Source organism: Conger conger, chromosome 15 (genome assembly GCF_963514075.1).
Source record: "Conger conger chromosome 15, fConCon1.1, whole genome shotgun sequence".
Taxonomy (NCBI): Eukaryota; Metazoa; Chordata; class Actinopteri; order Anguilliformes; family Congridae; genus Conger; species Conger conger.
The window spans coordinates 27,164,110-27,187,069 of NC_083774.1; the positions used below are offsets into that span (position 1 = coordinate 27,164,110).

Consider the following 22,960-nt stretch of genomic DNA (forward strand, 5'->3'; position numbering starts at 1 on the left):
TACTACAGATCTCAAACTCAAATCCTGGAGGGCCATGGCTGGTTTTTTGATGTGTACCCGGCAGAAGAGTTCTCAAGGCCTTAATTGGCTGCTGGTTGACACCCATTTTATATACTAATTCAGGTTGTAGCATTTCTATGGCTTGTTATGAATGAAATATGTGTGTGTGTTTTCATATATGTTTTTTTACACACACATCCACTCCAGTACCGGAATGGGTTTGGTACCTGGGTGGAAAAGCCATAATAGCAGTAATTAGCATTAGTGCTTTCATGATGGTGCTTACTTAGGAATGTGGATAGCCAGGTCTAGCTCGTATTATTGCTCGTATGAATTATTAATCAGATGAAAGCCCTTATGTTTTTCCACATTGTATGCTGCACTGGGTAAGCAGCATTTGGTGAATGAATGTAATTAATGTAAACGCCACCTCAGAATAACATCTTATGACTTATAGTAACTGACTGTACATTTATTGTGGTACACTACCAGACTTAAACTCAATGTTGACGGTAAAATGATTCCAACTCTCAATATAATCCACATTCAATAATATATCTTAGACCTGGGGACTGCTGTTATAACTGTGAATGTAACTGGGTGGACAGTGGAGACACCTTGTTCATTTGGCTGTACTGAGGTGAATGGGGTGCAGTGGACTGGGGATTGACATTCCCCCAGAACCTCTGGTGCCAAAAAGAATATTTCCCCATTCAAGTCCATTCAAAACTCTGACTTTATACTGGCAAATGTATGCCATTTTCAGACAGTACTTTTAAATTCTAATGTCTTAATACTGAACTAATTACTCGACAGGGAAAAATTCTCAGCTGCACAGAAGATATACATTTTATTCTCTCATTCCGGTTCATTCTATCTCAATGGTGGGGTGAATACACACAGCTGCATGGCTGATCTGAGATCAGAGGGGTGAATACACATGGCTGATCTGAGATCAGGGGGTTGAATACACATGGCTGAATTGCTGATCTGAGATCAGAGGGGTGACTACACATGGCTGATCTGATCTGAGATCAGAGGGATGAGTACACATAGCTGATCTGAGATCAGAGGGCTGCATACACATAGCTGATCTGAGATCAGAGGGCTGCATACACATGGCTGATCTGAGATCAGTTGGGTGAATACACATGGCTGATCTGAGATCAGTTGGGTGAATACACATGGCTGAATGGCTGATCTGGGGTTTGTGGGGTGAAAACACACAAATGGCTTACACACACCGGGCAATTACTTTCTGTTTTTGTACCCTGGAATCTTACCCACACATTAATTAATCACACAAATTACACTCTTCAGATTTTAATTTCATTTATTTGTTTCATTACAATATAACACTGCTCTTCACAATGAAAAAAAATGGCCACATTTCTCTCACCTTTCATACGAACCTTCTCTTAATAAGGTCCGTCTAATTTTTTTGTCTCTTACATAGATATATGATACATTAGCTGTTGCTGTGTTGTTGGTATTTGCAGTTGATATAATATAATCTTTATTGAAGATGTCCTGTATAATGTATTTGGTGTATTTAAAGGTGGGGGGGGGGGGGGGCAGATGTACAGACTGCAGGGAGCCACCAGGGGGAGACAAAGTCTACATGCCACTTCATTGGAAGTCCATCCTCGTGGCCACACCCCCTCGGTCCTACAGGATATCTGTGCTGGCGAGAGGCCACGCCCCCTCAATAAATGAGTTTCCTGTTTATAAACAATGGAGAGTGCTCGTGCAGCTAGGGAGCAGCTACAATTATCACGGGAGGAACTCAGCCGTTTAAGCTGCTTCTGCATTATTTTATCACCATTACGACTGTTGGTGCAATAAAAGCCAGAGTTGTTTTTTTCTCAACGGGGGAGAAAATCAATGGTATAACACCAACTGCTATTCGGAATGCTGCTGCGGGGCATTTTTTGTAAGATTAATAGTAATATTTAATCGAAATAAAAAGATCATTTCAGGACGTAGGCTAGCTTAAGCACTAAAGCACTCTGCATATCGCTGCTGAAGTTATATAATCTTGACGTGACCTTTTGCCCCTTGTCTGTGCAAGCATATTCAGACAACTCATGGATAGATCCAGTCGGCAAGAGCAGACACGCCGAGAACAACGTCATAACCCTTCCAGGCTCACACCTAAGGGGGCAAGTTTGGTGGAGTTTCCATAGGAAATGAACAAAGCGGTCAGTTACCAGTCTTTAAATGAGCACAAAACGTAGTCATATATTAAAATCATACCAGAAAGCTGCTGTATGGCTTAACTGCACAGAAAACAGGTTTCAAACCTGGATTTGCACTTTTATTTAATTGCAGAGAAGCCCATGGTTAGCAACAGCTAACAGAATTAGCCTATAAAACGTAATCGTTGCTTCTGCAACGTGATGTTAAAAATGAAACCGAATGGTTATGATCAACTAGCTAGTCTGGTGAGTTAGGCTAGCTAGTCTACTAGGCTAGGCTACTTTTCACGGTTATGGATCATAATGTTGTAGATTTAATCAGATAGAATAAGATATCAGGAAGTGATACCCCCAAGCGCCTGAGTTGGATCATTAGTCACGCAATTTGTTGACAATATTATTTATCGAAATACTAAGATCGCAATTATCTACGATGGCTCCCTACGCAGGTTTGCTTTCCCCCTCGAAAGGCTCCACCTACATGCCTATGACGCGTTGCAAACCTATTGTGGACCTATTAGAATGAGTGAGTAGGAATGTGGGCGGGGCTTGGTAATGAGTGACAGGGATTTTGGGGCGGGGCTCTCTGTTCCCCAGCTGCTTTCTCCCTCTCCATGCTCATGGCACCTCCTCCTCCTCCTCACTCTCCTCCCCTCCACTGCTCCTCCCTCCTCCCTCACTCCTGCCCGAATCCCTCCGTCTCCTCGATGGCGAACAGCAGCTTCTCCCTCAGCTGCTCCATACTCCGGTAAGGAGGGAGATCCAGGCGGTTAAAACTGAGAGAGAGGGAAAGAGAGAAAGAGACAGAGAAGAAGGGAGAGGGATGAAGGAAGATAAATTAATTTTATTCATGTTCGTAAAATTGCTTATTATGCTCTGGAAAAACAGTTATTTATCATGCCAATAAAGCTCAATTTGAATTGAATTGAATTGAGAGGGAGGAAGAGAGAACGAGAGAATGAGCAGGGGACAGCAGGAACGGGCAGTCAGCCTGGAGGCTCTTACCACGTATGACTCCTGGGCAGCCAGGTCTCCTTCCCCACCTTGTCGATGCAGAACTTCTGAGGACCGTTACTGCCTGAGGAACACACAAAGGACCCCACAAAGATATAAAGATGTGACACACATACACACACACACACATAAACAAACACACACACACACACAAACACAGGCGAGGATGATTGACAGCTGAGGCGTACCTATGAGCTCAGCAAAGCCCCCGACGGGCAGGCGACAGGTTCCTGTGACAAACTGCAGCAGCCGGATTCGCTTCTCACTGTCCATCTCCTTCACCACCTGCAACATATAGGACACATACAGTAACACACAAACACACACACACACACACGCTCACTCACTCACTGTCCATCTCCTTCACCACCTGCAACACATAGGACACATACAGTAACACAGGTAACACACATACACACACACACACATACACACGCTCACTCACTCACTGTCCATCTCCTTCACCACCTGCAACACATAGGACAAATACAGTAACACAGGTAACACACACACACGCTCACTCACTGTCTATCTCCTTAACCGCCTGCAACATAGAGGGAAAATACAGTCACACACACACACACACACACACACACACACACACACACACACACACACACACACACACACACACACACACACACACACACACACACACACACACACACACACACACACACACACACACACACACACACAGTTATAATTACGGTTGCCTACCTGCCAGAACCAGTGTATCTGTTTGCTGTTCTTGGTGTAATGCCTGTAAATGGTGTTCTTCTGCCAGTCGCTCAAATCGACCTCCTGCATCCCACACAACATCAACTGAGAGAGAGAGAAGAGAGAAGCAGGATGTTATATACACATTTACTATTAAACGAATCACTAAATCCAAATTCAAATGAACTTTATTGTTATGACATACATACATACATATTGCCAAAGCATGAGAAATAAATAAATAATAGTAATAAAAAATACAATGAACATTGAATAAACATATTAAACAGTGACTCACAGTACAGACTCTGTTTTGTGACAGTGACTCACAGTACAGACTCAGTGTTGTGACAGTGACTCACAGTACAGACTCAGTGTTGTGACAGTGACTCACAGTACAGACTCTGTGTTGTGACAGTGACTCACAGTACATACTCTGTGTTGTGACAGTGACTCACAGTACAGACTCAATGTTGTGACAGTGACTCACAGTACATACTCTGTGTTGTGACAGTGACTCACAGTAGACTCGGTGTTGTGACAGTGACTCACAGTAGACTCTGTGTTGTGACAGTGACTCACAGTACAGACTCAGTGTTGTGACAGTGACTCACAGTACAGACTCTGTGTTGTGACAGTGACTCACAGTAGACTCGGTGTTGTGACAGTGACTCACAGTAGACTCTGTGTTGTGACAGTGACTCACAGTAGACTCTGTGTTGTGACAGTGACTCACAGTAGACTCTGTGTTGTGACAGAGACTCACAGTAGACTCGGTGTCGTGACAGTGACTCACCTCCAGCTCCTTCTCGTCAAAGTATCGCAGCCACTCCAGAGGCACCACCTCATTGAATCCGTCGAGGAAGGCCTTGGTCTGCTCCTCCACCCCCCGCGTGAAGCGCCAGTCCGTCAGCAGACTGAGAGAGGGCGGGAGAGAGACCTTTGACCTTTCATACTCCTTTATGTAACCAACCAAAGCACTCTGAGCATCAAACGTCTTATATGTCAGCAACAACTCATATTCACAGAACCAGAAAAAATGCTGGATGGATGGTTGGATGGATGGATGAGTGGATGGGTGGGTGGATGGTTGGGTGGTTGGTCGGTCCGATGGATAAAAAAATAAAGACAGGAAGGTCACCTGATGTACTCCTCTTTGTTGTCCTGGGTGACCAGTTCATTCTCGCCGTCATCCTTCAGCTGGTGAGTGGAGACCTTTCCCAGGATCTCCATGTCCTGAGCAAAGTACAGCTCCACTCCACACTCCTCCAGACAGTTATCCCTGTCAGACAATACACACACATCATTACTGCGTCACACAACATCCATATACCGTATGCAGATCATACACACACATCATTACTGCACACAACATCCATACACCGTATGCAGATCATACACACACATCATTACTGCACACAACATCCATATACCGTATGCAGATCATACACACACATCATTACTGCACACAACATCCATACACCGTATGCAGATCATACACACACATCATTACTGCACACAACATCCATATACCGTATGCAGATCTTACACACATATCCACAGCATACGCATCATATATGGATCGATCATACATCACACAGATCATGCACACACATCGTATGGAGACCTTACACATCATATCCAAATCAAGCAAACACCACAACGTATATACAGCGAGATTCGTAATTCATCGAACAGTGACACATGATGTTTCTGCACTTTGAGTTTGAAAGGATACATCGCCAATGAGGCTGAAGTGCAGTCTGTCAGCTTTAATTTGAGGGTATTTTCCTCCATAACCGTTTAGAAATAACAGCACTTCTGTACGTGGTCCCCCCCATTTTAAGGTACTACAAGTATTTGTTGGATTGGCTTGACAGATGTGTTTCATTTGGCAGGGGTATTAATTTGAGACAGATGAGACAAAGATTAACATGTACCACAGTCATGGAAAGAGGAAAGCGTGGAGAAAAAGGAAATGCCCATGATCCAAAGATTACCACCTCATCTGTGAAACATGGTGGAGGGGGTGTTATGGCTTGGGTCTGTATGGCTGCCAGTGGGCTCACTTGACTTAATTGATGATGTGACTGAAGACAGAAGTAGAACAATGAATTCTTCAGTCTACTGAAGTATCTGCTCAGATAAAACCAAATGCCCCCAAACGTACTGGGCGGCACTTGATTATGCAACAAGACAATGACCTGAAACATACTGCTTGAGCAACGAAGGGGTTTTTGGACGGGCAGAAAGTGGAAAATCTTAGACTGGCCAAGTTAATCACCAGATCTGAATCCAACTGAACATGTATTTTAGATGCATGAGAGACTGAAAGCCCCTGAAACAAGCAGGAACTGAAGATGGCTGCAGTACAGGCCTGGTAGGATATGTGAGCAAATATTAAAAAAGAGTTTATTCTACATTATGGTAAACTGACCAATATTTTTTGATGGCCAAAAATGGGGGGGGGGGGGGTGGGGGGGTATGTACAAAAGGTTATATAACTTCTAAATGTTTCATCGGATATGGATGCAAACGCAAAGTGCTAGAGTACAGGACCAAAATATAAAAAAATGTGTCACTGTCCAATGAATTATGATACTCATCTTATACACATCAAACAAACAAATCACATACACATCACATATCCAAAGCACACATCATACACGGCAGTTGTACAGCGGTTGGTGGCAGGGTACTTACTTGACCCACATGATGGAGTTATAGAACTCGGGGTCGATGGACTCCAGGTCCTTCAAGGTGGGCTTCTTGTTGAGCATGCGCTTGTAGAAGGGAAGAGTGAAGCCTGTGTCTATGAACTTCCCATGGTACAGGGCCTAGAGAGAGGGGGGGGAGGGGGGAGGAGAGAGAGAGAGAGAGAGAGAGAGAGAGAGAGAGAATGAGAGAGAGAGAGAGAGCGAGAGAGAGAGAGAGGTTATAGCAGATGTCACCATCACTATCATGATTGCACCCATTGCTGAGACTGAAATTGTATTGAACTTTGACCCCATCGCTGGCTCAGTTGTCATGACAACATTGTTACAGAACTTTCTCATCTCCTGCAATTATTTTTAGCCGTGCCATCGCCTTGAGCTTGCTAAATGACACCACTTTGTCGGTGCATTCTTATCGTTATTTTTTTATATATTTTTTTACAAGCGACAGTGTTCAAAAAATGGAATGTTGCCAGCAATATAGCAATATCCATTGGCCAATCGTACATTGCATAACTTTAAACTGGCCCATACACACAGACACACACATAAACACATAGTTGAGCACGGACATGCACAGACATACAAAGAAGAGCACACCTGCACACGCAGATACACAAACAAGCCTACACACACGTAACGGCATTCTCATGCTCGCACACACACAAACACGCACGCACACATACTCACGCACACACACACACACATGCGCGCGCGCACACACGTACTCACACACGCACACACGCACGCACACATACTCACACTCACGCACACAAACACGCACACACACGCATACACACTTACTCACACACGCACATACTCACACACGCACGCACACAAACACGCACACACGCATACTCACACATACTCACACACGCACGCACACACACACACATGTACTCACACACGTGCGCGCGCACACACACACACACTCACACGCAGACGCACAGGGAGTCTACTGGTGCATAAAGACCAGACTGTTTTAAAACGTAATCCTACAGAACCGTTGCAAGGCTCCGAGTCCAAAAACAACACAGACACCCTCAGCAAAGTGAGTCACAGTCTGACACCAGAACCAGGAGGGAGAGAGGGAGAGAAGGGGGGAGGAAAAGGGAGAGAGAGACAGAGAAGGGCGGAGGATGGAAGAGAGCGAGGGACACAGAAAGCATGAGAGAAGGAGAGGAAGAGTTGGAAAAGAGAAGCTTCTTTATAAGGGGAGTCTGAAGTGTATTTGCAGACTAAATATAGCCGTGCTGTTGGTGGGTGTGAGCAGGGTGGGGTAGTGAGGTCATGCTCCGTCTGGGAGGGGGAGGGGGGGGGGGCTGTTGGTTTTGGGAACTGTTGCTTCTGGACAGTGTCCCAGAGAGAATTGGGGTGGGGGTGTAGAGTAGTTTTCCACTGGGAACACAAGAACACACACACACACACACACACACACACACACGCCCACACACACACACACACACACACAGGCTCTCACACTCTCACTCTCACTCTCACACACACTCACTCTCACTCTCACTCTCACTCTCACTCTCACTCACTCTCACACACTCACTCTCACTCTCACACACACTCACTCTCACACACACTCACTCTCACTCTCACACACACTCACTCTCACACACACTCACACACACTCACTCTCACACACACTCACTCTCACACACACTCACTCTCACACACACTCACTCTCACTCTCACACACACTCACTCTCACACACACTCACTCACTCTCACACACACTCACTCACTCTCACTCTCACACACACTCACTCACTCTCACACACACTCACTCACTCTCACTCTCACACACACTCACTCACTCTCACACACACTCACTGTCACTCTCACACACACTCACTCTCACACACACTCACTCTCACTCTCACTCTCACACACACACTCACTCTCACTCTCACACACTCACTCTCACTCTCACACACACACACACTCTCACTCTCACACACACTCATTCTCACACACACTCACTCTCACTCTCACTCTCACACACACTCACTCTCACTCTCACACACACTCACTCTCACTCTCACACACACACACTCTCACACACACACACTCTCACTCTCACACACACTCACTCTCACATTCACTCTCACACTCACTCTCACACACACTCACTCTCACTCTCACACACACTCACTCTCACACACACTCACTCTCACACTCACACTCACACAGCAGCCAGAGCTTTGATATAAAGATTTTGGATACATTCTGTACATTCAGTGTAAATCTGTCCACATCCTTCAGTTATAAAAATCTACAGTCGAAAACCAAAATTAGCAAAATTAGCATCATACAAGAGTGCTGTTAGTGTGTGAGCAGATATATCAACTGTAGCTTTAGTGTTAAAGTAGATATCTACAGCAGTGTTAGTGAAAGAGAAGAGATATACACTCACTGAGCACTTTATTAGGTTCAATAATAATACTGGGTAGGGCCTCCCTTTGCTCTCAAAACAGCCTCAATTATTTGTGGCATGGATCCCACAAGATGTTGAAAACATTCCTTTGAGACTTTGTTCCATGTTGGCATGACTGCATCACACGATTTCTGCAGATTTGTCAGCTGCACAATATGCTGCGAATCTCCCATTCTACCACACCCCAAATGGCTTTTCGCACCGTTCTGAGTAAACTCTAGAGACCGTTGTGAGTGAAAATCCCACCAGATCAGCAGTTACAGAAATATTCCAACAAGCCCACCTGGTACCAACAATCATGCCATGGTCAAAATCACTGAGATCACATATTTTCCCATTCTGATGGTTGATGTGAACATTAATTGAAGCTCCTGACCCGTATCTACAAGATTGTATGCATTGCATTGCTGCCACACAATTAGCTGATTAGATAATCGCATGAATAAATAAGTGTACAGTGAGTGCTCAGTGAGTATTTTTCAAGATTCAGACACATTAAGATCACTTTATTGCCAATTGTGCGTTAAATTAAAACAGTGTTAGTGTTAAATATGCACAGTTGTATTATAAATCAACAATCTGTGTTTGACTGTGCAGTAACTGTGCACGAGTGTATGTCCAGTTTCAGGTGGGACTCACCATGGCGATGAATCGTCCAATGAAGCGGAAGTACGTGAGGTGGTCGGGGTTGATGGAGGAGGCGGGGTTTATCTGCAGGCAGTAGTTGTTTTTGCCGGCGTACTCAAACAGGCAGTACATGGGGTTCAGCACCTCATGTGACAACAGGAAAAACCATTCTCTGTGGGGGGAGACGAAGACAATTAACCACTCTCTGCGAGGGGGAGACAGGAGACAGGACTGTACCATTCTGTGAGAGGGGGGATGCAGGGGAGGTTATCATTTTCTTTGGGGGTACATAGGGCTGTACCATTCTTTGAGGGGGGGGTGGGGGACTTTACCATTCTTTGAAGGAATTAACCCACTCTGTGAGGGGGTAGATGGACTGGACCACAATCAATGAGGGGGTAGATGGGACTGCAGCACAATCTATGACTGGGAATGTAGGGCTGTACCATTTTCTGCGAGGGTGGTACAGGGGTGTGCCACTCTCTGTGAGGTAGGGGTGGCCAGGACATTACCCCCATTCTTTATAGCAGCATGAATATGGAAAAAACAATAGCCACACAACAGAAAAAACACAGAGGATGAACGAGGTGTGAACAAGACTTTTAGAATGACATCCACCAGAACACACAGCACACATGATGAAGCAGAGCACAGAGCGAGCGTTAAAGTCCCGCCCACCACAAAAAAGTGACTGCAGCTAGGAAGTGGTCTGGAACAATGGGAATTTACTTTAAAAAACCGTATCGCCTCCCCTGCAAACAGTTACACAACGTCTTTCTCCGAACGCTGTGTTTTGAGCATCAGTTGATTGTGGAAAATGTTTTCCCATTTTTATTTCCAGATTTACAATATCGTGAAAAAACTACATCGAGCTGTTGCTTCAAGTATCAAGAGAAGAGAAGATAGATAGAGAAGAGAAGTGTTTCTCAATGGGAATTGTCATTGTTTCAAACCACTAGTGGACCACTTTTTGGCCATGGGTGGAATTTTAACACTAAATACACAGGAACACACCAATGGCACTGAAAAATGGGATCACAACATACTAATGACATTATCGTGGAGAAGTAACCATGGCAACATTTTTACTACAGGACTACAGGTAGTTACACGGCAAATGAGACATGAAACATGACACAGCAACAGTCATTTTGATGAAAGCACATGACGTGACAACACGCCCGTTTCCACGGCTGCGGCTAGGCTGAAGTGTCGCTTCGTCTGTGGGCCAATCACGTTTTCTTTCACACGGTCCAGCAGGAACACAGCTGCCATTTTGTGCTCACAGACCAGAAGCAGCACTTTGGAGCATTCTTGCGAGCACTATCCTTCTTACTTTTTAAATAGTTCTTGCTGTACATCGTTTTTTTGTTGTTAATATTATGTAATAGTAAATATTATAGTTTAGAATATATTTAAAATCTTTTTTTAAACAGTTTTTCTTGCCCCCACACACCCAGGGACAGGTGTATTAAAAAATGCGAATCATAAAAAATTTTTTAAAGAGTGCACAACTGAGCAAACCAGGCACCTGCTTAACGGGGTCTTTTTCGTCTTTTGACCAAAAAACCAGCAGGCAAATATGACGGGTTGGCGGTGGCAGCTAAATCTCTCCTGTGGAAACGAGCGTGTTGTCGACAGGAAGGACAGCTTGGCTGACCTTTGACCCCACACCGAGCACAGAGACACACCCACACAGGACATGTGACACAGGAAGAGCGTAGACAGTGAAGCCCCGCCCACCAGCCGGTTTTGCGCAGACACCTCCTAACATCCCGTCCGTGGTTCTACCCTGTGGTAGAACAGCATGGTAACCTACCATAGGGTAAAACCACTGGCGAGACGCGGGACACTGATCCCAACGCGGACACCACCAGCGCTGAACACACACCCACACTGACCCTGCTCGCGCGCACACACACGCACACACACAGACACACACACACACACACACACACGTTTTCACAGGCTCCTCACTCACACAGGCTCACACACGCTCACAAGCTCGCTCACAAACACGTTCACACACACACACACACACACACACACACACACACATACAGACGCAAACTCACACGCTCACAGGGCACAGTGAGAGACACACAGGTGAGATGAGGAACAGGTGGAGTGAGACACTGTGGGTGAAAGGCTCAGAGACACAGGTGAGATGAGGCCCAGAGACACACAGGTGAGATGAGCCCCAGAGACACACAGGTGAGATGAGGCCCAGAGACACACGGGTGAGATGAGGCCCAGACACACACAGGTGAGATGAGGCCCAGAGACACACAGGTGAGATTAGCCCCAGAGACACACAGGTGAGATGAGCCCCAGAGATACACAGGTGAGATTAGCCCCAGAGATACACAGGTGAGATTAGCCCCAGAGACACACAGGTGAGATTATCCCCAGAGACACACAGGTGAGATTAGCCCCAGAGATACACAGGTAAGATGAGGCCCAGAGACACACAGGTGAGATGAGGCCCAGAGACACACAGGTGAGATTAGCCCCAGAGACACACAGGTGAGATGAGCCCCAGAGACACACAGGTGAGACTCACCTGGCAATGCCTCCATAATCTAGCCCCTCCTCCCCCCTCATGATGATGTAGAGCCTCCTGCGCAGGTCATATGGCTTCATGTTCATGATCTGAGAGAGAGAGAGAGAGGGAGAGAGGGAGGGAGGGAGGGAGAGGGAGAGAGAGAGACAGAGAGAGAGAGAGAGAGGGAGGGAGAGGGAGAGAGAAGGAGAGAGAGAGGGAGAGTATGATAGTGAGACAGACAGAGGGAGAGAAAGGAGAGGGTGTGAGGTAGAGGGAGAGAGAGAAAGAGATGGAAAGAGGGGGAGAGATAGAGGGAGACTCATCATATTATGCGCTTTCACAGACAACTGGGTTAGGGTTCAATTCCATTTCAGTTCAGTTCAGGCAAGGACATAAACACATGCATCCGTCTGTCTGTCCACCTCACCTGTTGAAATGAGTCTTCGAACAATGTCTGTCGCGATACGTTGATCTTGACATGGCTAGGCAAAGCATTGGACTGCAGAGAGAAGAGAACACACACACGTACACACACCGTTATACCGCTATAGAGCTTGAGACAGAGATCACCATTAAACACACAGGAAACAGCTGCGTGGCACAGGAAGTACATACATGACAAAGGAAGCGGAACTGGTGATATTTCCACCTGAAGCTGCGGTCATAGGCCCCTGGGGAGCCGCCCTGTCTGGTACTGCAGAGAGAGAGAGAGAGGGAGAGAGAGGGAGAGGGAGAGAGAGAGGGAGAGCAACAGGTCATCTACTGAAACGAAAGAGACAGACAGCTCCACCCAGATAATTTCATGGGGAATTGGCGCTGCACCCGTCTGTAGAGGAGAAACACAAGTAGCTCTGTCCTCCGTCATTTCCCCGGGAGACGGGTGCGGTGTTGTTCTTCAGAGCTCACTCCACACCCAATCGGCAGCCGCCCTCGAAAGTACCTTAAATTTCCCGTTAACCAACACAGCACTGCTATTGCTAATAATGCTGTTCTCGGCACCCGTTTTGGGAATAGAGTCCCATTTTTAGATTCCGCTTGGGAAGATGTGGGAATTCAATAGAAATGTCATGGTGCTGAGCCCCTGCATGCAGCTGCACGACCTGAGATGGGCCCAGTCACGGAGCGGAGTCCCTGCATGCAGCTGCACAATGAGGACCTGAGATGGGCCCAGTCATGGAGCTAAGGCCTTGTATGCAGCTGCAGTGAGGACCTGAGATGGGCCCAGTCATGGAGCTGAAGTCTTGTATGCAGCTGCATGGTGAGGACCAGAGATGGGCTCAGTCATGAAGCTGAGGCCTTGTATGCAGCAGCACAGTAAGGACCTGAGATGGGCCCAGTCATGGAGCTGAGGTATGGAGCCCTGTATACAGCTGCGATGGGCCCTGCGGTGGAGGTAAGCAATTACGGAGCTGCACAGTAAGTCAGTTGGCAGCCATCACACTGCATTTACGTTTCTTCAGCGGAGGGAGGGAGCGAGGGACAGGGGAAGGGAGAGAAGTACAGAGGAAATGAGGGTGGAGAGTGAGACCCTGTTAATAGTTCGGCGGCGGTTCCAGCTGGAAGGTGCCAGGCCAGACTTGGTCTCGGTCAGGATGTTGGGAGAGCGCTGAAACAGCGCTCTGATTAAACAAACAGACTCGCTTATTCTACCCCCACAAGCCCGCAATATCAAACCTAAAACGTCGAAGGGACTTTTGAAAACCTATCAGGTCGCTAAAGCAACAGTATAAAAATATAGATTTAAGAGATTCATGTACGCGCAGAGACAAGCGTATTGATTTTGCGGTCACTGTTACGCCATGGATAAACAATGTGCCCCCTCGTCATTCCGATCCCCCTGATTAGACGGAGTAAGACAGAAAGCATATGGGCGCTTGTGTGTTTGGATGTCTGCTGCGAGTATGTGTGGTTGTGTGTGTGTGTGTGTGTGTGTGTGTGTGTGTGTGTGTGTTCAACAGAAGCGGGGTCTCTGCACCATGAGGCAGTAGGTCGTGGCAGTAAACCCCACAGCGGATATTTACCCAGACTCGAACCCGGGCCGTGGGTCCTTGAAGGTGGTGGTGCGGGAGTTATGGTCCACAAAGTAGCGCACTCCCTCAGCGGTGTACTTCATCTCCCAGCCCGGGGGCAGCGGGGCCTCCTGAATCATCCTGCCACGAGAACGCGCAGTCAGGCCCCGGAGCACAGCTACACCCTGCCCAAACGACAGCTACACCCTGCCCAAACCACAGCTACACCCTGCCCAACCACAGCTACACCCTGTCCAAACTGAACCTACACTCTGCCCGAACAACAGCTACACCCTGCCAAACCACAGCTACACCCTGCCAAACTGAACCTACACTCTGCCCGAACAACAGCTACACCCTGCCAAACCACAGCTATGCCCTGTCCAAACTGAACCTACACTCTGCCCGAACAACAGCTACACCCTGCCAAACCACAGCTACACTCTGCCCAAACTACAGCTACACCCTGCCAAACCACAGCTACAACCTCCCCAAATCACAGGTACGCCCTCCCAGAACTACAGCGACACCCTGCCCAAATGACACACACCAAATCACCTACACCCACCTGAGCCCACAGCTACACCATGCCCAAACCACACCTACACCATGCCTAAACTACACTTACACCCAAAGTATACCTACATCCTCCCCAAACCGCAAATACACCCTCCCCAAACTCTTCCTACACCATCCCAAAAACCATACCTGCACTTAACAGATGCTAGCTGTACTTACACCAGACGTACTATACCTGCACGTACCCCCCCCAAAAAACCGCCGCTAAAGGCGTGTGTGCAGTAACTGGCACAGCTGACTTCCCCATGTTACTCTGAGAGGGACATTCCTGGCAGTATCCAACAGGGACGTCAAACTCTGAGCTCAGCCGGCGAGCAAGCGCCACTAGCCCCCAGGGCGAAACCAGGACGAACCGCAGACCGCGGGATTTACTGCCTCCACCCGACCTCTGACCCCTTCCCCTGACCTGTGACCTCTCCTCATGCCGCAGCTCACCTAACACCACCTCACCTGAGAATTTCGGCCGAGAGCGGCGGCTCGAAGGCCCACGGCGGGCTCCGCTCCCGACAGGCCGTCCCAGGGAAAACGCGCTTCATAACGGCGGCCATTTTAAAAGCTCCCGGAGCACTCGGAAGCATACATGTTCTGCGATTAGTTGAGAGGTTATTTCCTTGAATATCTGTCATTGACGTCAAACTTGAAGGGGTCCTAAAAACACGCTGTGTCTTAAAGTGATATTTTGCGGGGGGGTTTTGTGGGTGGAGTGGCAGAAATTGTATTTATTTATTTTTTTTTTTAGTTGTGAAAGAAGTTGAGTCAGACGACTAATGAGAATATTTCCACTGGCAAAATGGCTGTCGTACACACATGATGGAAGAGAGGATGATCCAGATGGAAGCCAGATCTCTCTCTCTCTCATCGTCTCATCCATCAGTACCCGGCTCCCACTCCGGGCAGGGCAGGAGATGTGAGAAACACATTCCCACCAACGAAAAACCATTTAATATATTATTTTTATACATTTTGGTGAAAGTGTCCCTTTTCAGGATGCTAAATATTTATTTTTGAAAATATTTGGGGACATTCCTAATTATGTGCCTCATTAGGAGTGAGGGTCGTGGGCTGGTTTGCGACGTTGAATCACGGCGTAGCAGGGAATCGCTTCACGCGCAAAGCAAACATTCCCTTTTTTTTATGAGCGTTTCCGCTTCTAGCTGTTTTTAAACAGACCCTCTCTTATAAAGAGCCCACTACCGGATTTAACGGACTGTTTTCTGTTTGTGAATATTTGACTCAGGGGGGGGATAAAGCTTCATCTTTCAGTCAGTCTGCGTGAGCACAGTGTGATAACGTGTTTGCTTGTCTTTGGAGCTCACAGGCTCATGCTGTCTGGAACCTGGCTGTTCTTGCATATTACACAATGTCCATGGGAATTGGCCACGGAGCTTTTTTAAAGAAAAAAATACAAAGGCTACTTTTGTTCTGTTTGTTTTTTTTCGTTTAAAAAAAAACAAAAAAAAAAACATTAATATCCCCAAATACTACCACAATCACGCTAATATTCAGAAACACTACCATAATGATGCTGACAACACAATGACTCCCATAAGCATGGTAGTATCACACTAATACCTACAAACGCTACCATAATCACGCTAATATCCTGAAATGCTCCCATATTCAGGCAAATGTCACAGAGTACTCCAATCATCATGATAATATCCCTACATACTCCCATAATCACACTAATGTCACCAAATACTCCGACAATCACTCTAATGTCCCAAAATACTCCCATGATCATGCTAATCTACAAATGCTACCATAATTACACAAAGAGCCACAAGTGCTACTATTATCACGCTAACATTGAACAACTACCATAATCACGCCAATAGCCACACATACATCCATATTCAGACCACTACCCACAAATACTCCCATAGACATGCTATTATCCACAGCTCCCATCAGCACTGTAATGTTCAGCTCACTCCCTGGGGTGAAACACATGTAGCAGATGCTGTTCTTGCTGTGTTCTAGTCCAGGCTTGACACCGTGTGGAAGATTCTAGACCAGGGCTGCTCAACACTGTTCCTGGACGTCTACCGCCCTGTAGGTTGTCACCCCAACCCAAACAAAACACGCGGCTTGAGCTGCTAATTATTAGAATCAGACGTGCTTGTTAGAGTCGGAGGACAGAAGATCTCCAGGAACAGGGTTGGGTACACTTGCAAAATATATGGGTTGAACAGCCTGCCCAAACAGCCTGCTAATGTTCTTCAAAAAGCACAGAAACACTATGAAGCCCAGTGTAAACCGACACTGAGGAATGAGTGAGAAACTGCAAAGCCAAACACACACAGACATGCCCACACACACACACACACATACACACACACACACAGCCAGGCTGTCTCACCCTTGGGTTCGAGGGTCCTCCCACTGTGTTGTTCGGGTGTTGTGGTTGACGAAGTACACCCTCCCATTGTCCTGCCTCTTCTCTGCACAGAGGAAACAGAAGAAGAGTTCTGCGTGAGCAACACCTTCATCACAGACAAGGCCTCACAAACATCACACTAAGGCTGCAACGTCTCCCAAACACGACCTCGCCAACGTCATAAAGTGTCACCAACATCACCTCGCAAACAAATCACAAACGTTGCACAACTTCACCTCGCAAACACACGTCATCCTAATCCATTACATTCGTACTCCTTTTACAGAGGCAATACTTCCATGCCTAAGCCGCTGTAACGTTAGGCTTTTCCCGGGCCCCTCCCGCTAAAACACGGGTCTGCATAGTGCCAACGCCTCCCGGTGAAGACTACGACGGCTGGTCACTCGCAAAATCCCGTATATTTTTAGACGCAGAAACACATTCCTTTTATTCTTATCTTAACATTCACATGTTTGAAATTTCTCCTGAAGGGCATGTTCATCTTCCTGAAGCAGCCAATAGGAGCCAAAAGGCAAGGTTATCAAGTGCATTGCTGTTTTGGCATTTGAATTGGAGCAGTTTTGGCATGTGTACTGCGTTTTTGGTGTGTGTTCTATTGCTTTGGCATGTGTATTGCTGTTTTAGCATATGCACTGATGTTTTGGTGTGTACATTGGCATTGTGGCCTATGTACTGGCATTTTGGCATGGAGACTTGTGTTTTGTCGTGTATGATATTGCCGTTTGATGGTGGGGAGGGGAGCTGAGATGCTGCAACGGGGGGGGGGGGGGGTTGAGTCTGGGGAGCTGGATGCTGAATTTAACAGAGCAGCTCAAAAACTGACGTGTTGCTGTGGCATTTCTCTCGCACACGCTCCCAAAATATCCACCAGCGTCAACCCATTCCTGAGAGAGGGAGCGGCCCAGAAATCGGAATATTATAGTTTTGAGAATAATCATAATAATTACATTTCAGATGTGCGTACCTGCCTATGTACACATGCTTCCGCGAAACGGGCTGAACGTATGCGTGCCTATATGAGTGCATACATTTGTGTTAATGTGTGTGTGTGTGTGTGTGTGTGTGAGAGTGTGTGTGTGTGTGTGTGTGTGTGAGTGTGTGAGTATGAGAGTATGAGTGTGTGTGTGTGTGTGTGTGTGTGTGTGTGTGTGAGAGAGTGTGTGTGTGTGTGCAGGTCTCCACATACATTCGTGTTAATGCGTATCCATGCTTGTGTATGTGTGAGTGTACTCTTGATGGCCTTTCTAGCCATCAGAGGTTACCTGCCCCCACCCTGTTCTTCTGCCCCTTCTCTCTACCCCCCCTTCTCCCTCCCTCCGTCTCTCCCTCCCTCCCTCCCTGCCTGCCTCCCTCCGTCTCTCCCTCCCTCCCTCCCTCCTCCCTCCCTCTCTCAGCGATGTCGGACATCTTGTTGTAATTAGCGGCCGTGTGTGGGGAGCGCAGGAACAGTAGCGCTCAGATTGCAGCTCAAACGAGGCCCACTGCTGACAGCAGCCCATTTCTCTTTCTCTCTCCCTCCCTCCCTCCCTCTCTCTCTCCTTCCCCCATCTGCCCCTCGCTCTCTCTCCCTCCGCAGAGAAAGGGAGACCACATCACGGATTCAGAAATACATGAATTGGGGGGGGAAAAAAAAGAAAAAGAAAGAAACTGCTGAAAAAGGGGAAACCGTTATAGCCGCCACAACGCGACCATGGCCAGAAAGTGTGTGTGTGTGTGTGTGTGTGTGTGTGAGTGTGTGTGTGTGCATACATGTTCGCAGTCTTTAAAAAACCCTTTTTTGCAAAGTCCCACTCCAGTGGCAAACTCCAGTGGCCAACAGTAAACGTCAGACGGACAGAGGAAAAGGAGGGCTGAAGTGGCGGAGGGATCTCGTGTGGGGCGATGTGATCCAGTGGCTCCCCCAGACAGAGAGAGCTCCATGCCCAGCGCAGCACAGCTGCTTCTCAAAGCCTCCCAGTCCGCTTCACATTTCAACACTTGCACTGGCACGCCAAAAACACGCCTCATCCTCTCCTCCTCTCCCTCCCTCCACCTCTCTTCTTCGTCTTTCCCTTTCCTGCTCGTCTTCCTCTGTTCTTCTCCTTCTCACCCTCTCTCACTCCCCATCTCATTACCTGTCATATCCACTCCCTCTCACTCTCCTTCCAACTCTCTCTCTCACTCACTCACTCCCTCCCTCCCTCTGTCTGGCTCTCTCTCCCTCCCTCCCTCCCTTCCCCTCTCTCTCTCTCTCTCTCACTCCCTCCCTCTCTCTCTCTCCCTCTCCCTCACTCCCTCCCTCTCTCTCTCCCTCCCTCCCTGACCTGTGTATCAGGTGAGGGGTGGACTGAACAGAGGAGGAAAAGACGAGTGGAAAGGAATGGAGAGAGCTGAAGGAGAGAAGGACGCCGTGATCCAGCAACATATGAACTCACTGTGCAACACTTTCAAACCAGCAAATCATCAACTCACCAAAGAGAGAGAGAGAGAGAGAGATATAGAGAGAGAGATTGTTGTTAATACGTTTATTGTTTTTTGTAAATTATATGATTGCGTATAAAGCTTTGCTATTGGACAATAGCAAAATGCCAATAAAGCATTTGGAAATTGAAAATGAATTGAGAGACACAGAGGGAGAGAGGAAGGGGGAGGGAGAGGGAGAGAGGGAGAGAGAGAGAGAGAGAGAGAGAGAGAGACACACTTACCCCATCCTGGAGGCAGAGCACCCAGAGGGTCATTCTCCACAGCAGGAGCTCCGGAGGACTGGGGGAGAGAGAGAGATAGAGAGAGAGAACACCCGTCTCGTTAGCCCCGTCTCTCCTCCTTCATCCTTTCTTTCTCCTCTCCTCCCTCCGCAGCTGCGACGCTGCCATAACCGCGTCCGTCCGCCAAAGTCGCGGAAAACCAGTAAATCAAAACAAAAAATGACATGACCCTGAACGAGAGTCAGGGTGTCCCGTTGGGGTTTTGAGGGGGTTCCTGGGTTTTTCGGGGGCACCCCTGCAGGAGGGCAGGCGGACTCTCCTCTGCTCCCCTGGCCCGGGAGACTGAAGCAGGCACAGAGTGGCGGCTCGCACCCCTTTCCAAAAAACCACACGCTTAAGAGAGAACGGAGCCCGGCCGGCCCAGTGAGATCACCGGCCCCGCCCCCGTCCCTGCCCACCTCGTAAAAGCCCCGCCCCTTCTAAATGTGCTGTGAAAGTAGGCAGGGGGGCGCGATGTCGGCCGAACTGAGGACCCATTCATGAGCTCCCCAGACTGCACCCCTACCCCCCTACAAAAGCACCTTTATTCACCCTGTGCAGGAACACTGCCGTTTACCCAGCCTGCGCTAACACGGACAGAGAGTGTGTGTGTGTGTGTGTGTGTGAGTGTGAGTGTGTGGGGGGGGGTGGGTCTGTGTGTGTATGTGTGTGTGTGTGTGTGTGTGTGTGTGTGTGTGTGAGTGTGTGTGTGAGTGTGTGTGGAAGGGGGGGTCTGTGTGTAGTTCTAGTGTGTTTTTTAGTGTGTGCACATGTATGCGTGTGTGTGTTTTATTTGTGGTGTGTATAGAGTGAATATATATGTGTGTGTGTTTTTGCAGTGTGCGCATATGTATGCCCGTGTTTTATTTGTATACGTTTGTGGAGAGTATGTGCGCGTGTGCGTGTGTGCGTGTGAGTGTGTGCGTGTGTGTATGTGTGCGTGTGTGCGTGTGTGTGTGTGCGTGTGTGCGCGTGTGCGTGAGTGTGTGTGCGTGTGTGTGTGTGTGAATGAGTGGGTGAGTGAGAGAGAACACTGGTGCAGTCAGGAGTTGTTGGGTTCATTTGACACTTATTTGCTTTTCAGCGCCACTGTAGACCACATTATGGAAAAAGGATCTCCAACACAGACATTAGGACACAGAGTTACCCCCACATATTTACACAGGGGCAGCATAGGAGCATAACAAAAACACTCATCACCGTTACCACTGCTCCACACCGCTACTCTGACCACTGCTCCACAATGCTGCTCTAACCACTGCTACTCTGGCCGCTGCTCCACACTGCTGCTCTGACTACTGCTCCACAATGCTGCTCTAACCACTGTTCCACACTGCTGCTCTGGCCGCTGCTCCACACTGCTGCGCTGACCACTGCTCCATATTCAGTAGTATTCTCCACAGGGTATTGAGCTGTACTGCACAGAGACTGACAGATATCTGGCTAATACACACACACACACCTGATAATATAAGCTCAGCTCTGTGCTTCTCTGAAACAAATGTGAAAAGGACAATTTGGAGGAGAGGGGGTGGGTTCCCCCCTTCCCAGGACAGGGCGTGTCACTCACTCACTCAGTCACAGTCAGTCACCCGTCCCATTTAAAGACCCGCCCTATTGAGTTCCTACCACTAAAAAAGGTCAAAATAAATAATGACACAGAGGCATTACATCACCCTTCCTTTCCTCTACACTTAACAACCAACTCACAGGAGAGAGAAGGAGGGAGAGAGAAAGAGAGAGGGGAGAGGGACAGGAGGAAAAATAGAGAAAGAGAAATTGATATTGTGAGAAAGAGAGGGAGGGAGAGAGACAGAGACAGAGAGACAGATAAAGGCACAGAAAGAAAGTGAGAAGGAAAGAAAGAGAGAGAGGCATGGCTAGAGAGAGGGACAGACAGCTCCGGTTCTTTGGCTTGCGTTGCCAGCCGAACACACCGTCCCGCCCGTCTGGGCTGTTTCGGGCGAGAGGAATCCAGCAATCAGACACAAACACACACGTCTGAAAGCCACCACACTCTGACAGACCTGAGGCAGACACCTGTGAACACACACACAGACCTAAACACACACGCGCAGATACGCACACACATCACGCAGACCCCCGGACCCCCGGAATCGGGGCCCCCTGGCCCCCCTCAGATGAGAAACAGCTGTGGCCTGAGACGTGACAGGGCCGTGACGCAGGGTCGCCAGGCTCGCCAGGTTTGAGTTCTCTCCAGGTAAAGCGGGCGGCCTCTCTGTGTGAGCCCCGGGCGACGTGCGTGTGTGGGGGGGACCAGGTTCCCGGATTTGGGGGGGGGGGGGCTCTTATTAAGTGGGGTGTGGGCTGGAGGCTGGGGCCGGGGGTCCAGGGTGTTGGGGGTGTGGGGAGGGGGCCGGAAATGGCAGTTAATGACTCTGGAAGGCTCTCTCAGGAGTTTCTAACGAGCAACAATTACTGAACATACAAAACTTTCTCTTTACCGCACGTACACACCCCCACGTCCACCTCTCCCCCTCATACATGCACACACACACATATATTTTAACAAGGTCTTACACACACTCAAATACACACACACACACACACACACACACTTTAACAAGCTCTTAGACACACACACACATACACCCAAATACACACACACACACACACACACACACACACACTTTAACAAGCTCTTACACACACACATACACCCAAATACACATACACACACACACACACACTTTAACAAGCTCTTACACACACACATACACACACACACACACACTTTAACAAGCTCTAACACACACACACACCTTAACAAGCTCATACACACACACTTACACCCAAATACACATACACACACACACACACACACACACACTTTAACAAGCTCTTACACACACACACACACACACACGCACACTTTAACAAGCTCTAACACACAGACGCTTTAACAAGCTCACACACACCTGTAACCAGACAATACAGTCCTTCAGCAGAGACTGTGTGACAGC

General features: G+C 47.9%; 1 protein-coding gene across 6 annotated transcripts in view; it reads right to left on the reverse strand.

Moving 5' to 3' along the window:
• Positions 1-1,315: 1,315 nt before the first annotated feature.
• Positions 1,316-22,960, reverse strand: part of wwp2 (WW domain containing E3 ubiquitin protein ligase 2) — a 52,716-nt gene continuing 31,071 nt past the window's right edge. For 5 of the 6 annotated variants that reach the window (XM_061221374.1, XM_061221378.1, XM_061221377.1 and 2 more), the window contains 14 exons: positions 19,938-19,995; positions 17,215-17,296; positions 14,286-14,414; positions 12,880-12,958; positions 12,692-12,763; positions 12,283-12,371; positions 9,732-9,891; positions 6,636-6,769; positions 5,074-5,214; positions 4,729-4,849; positions 3,933-4,037; positions 3,401-3,497; positions 3,204-3,276; positions 1,316-2,974 (listed from right to left, as the gene is read on the reverse strand). In XM_061221374.1, the coding sequence (XP_061077358.1) occupies positions 2,875-2,974; positions 3,204-3,276; positions 3,401-3,497; positions 3,933-4,037; positions 4,729-4,849; positions 5,074-5,214; positions 6,636-6,769; positions 9,732-9,891; positions 12,283-12,371; positions 12,692-12,763; positions 12,880-12,958; positions 14,286-14,414; positions 17,215-17,296; positions 19,938-19,995 (1,440 nt within the window). In that variant the 3' untranslated portion in view covers positions 1,316-2,874. The remainder of the gene's footprint in view (positions 2,975-3,203; positions 3,277-3,400; positions 3,498-3,932; positions 4,038-4,728; positions 4,850-5,073; positions 5,215-6,635; positions 6,770-9,731; positions 9,892-12,282; positions 12,372-12,691; positions 12,764-12,879; positions 12,959-14,285; positions 14,415-17,214; positions 17,297-19,937; positions 19,996-22,960) is intronic. The other variant, XM_061221375.1, reaches the window with a different exon arrangement.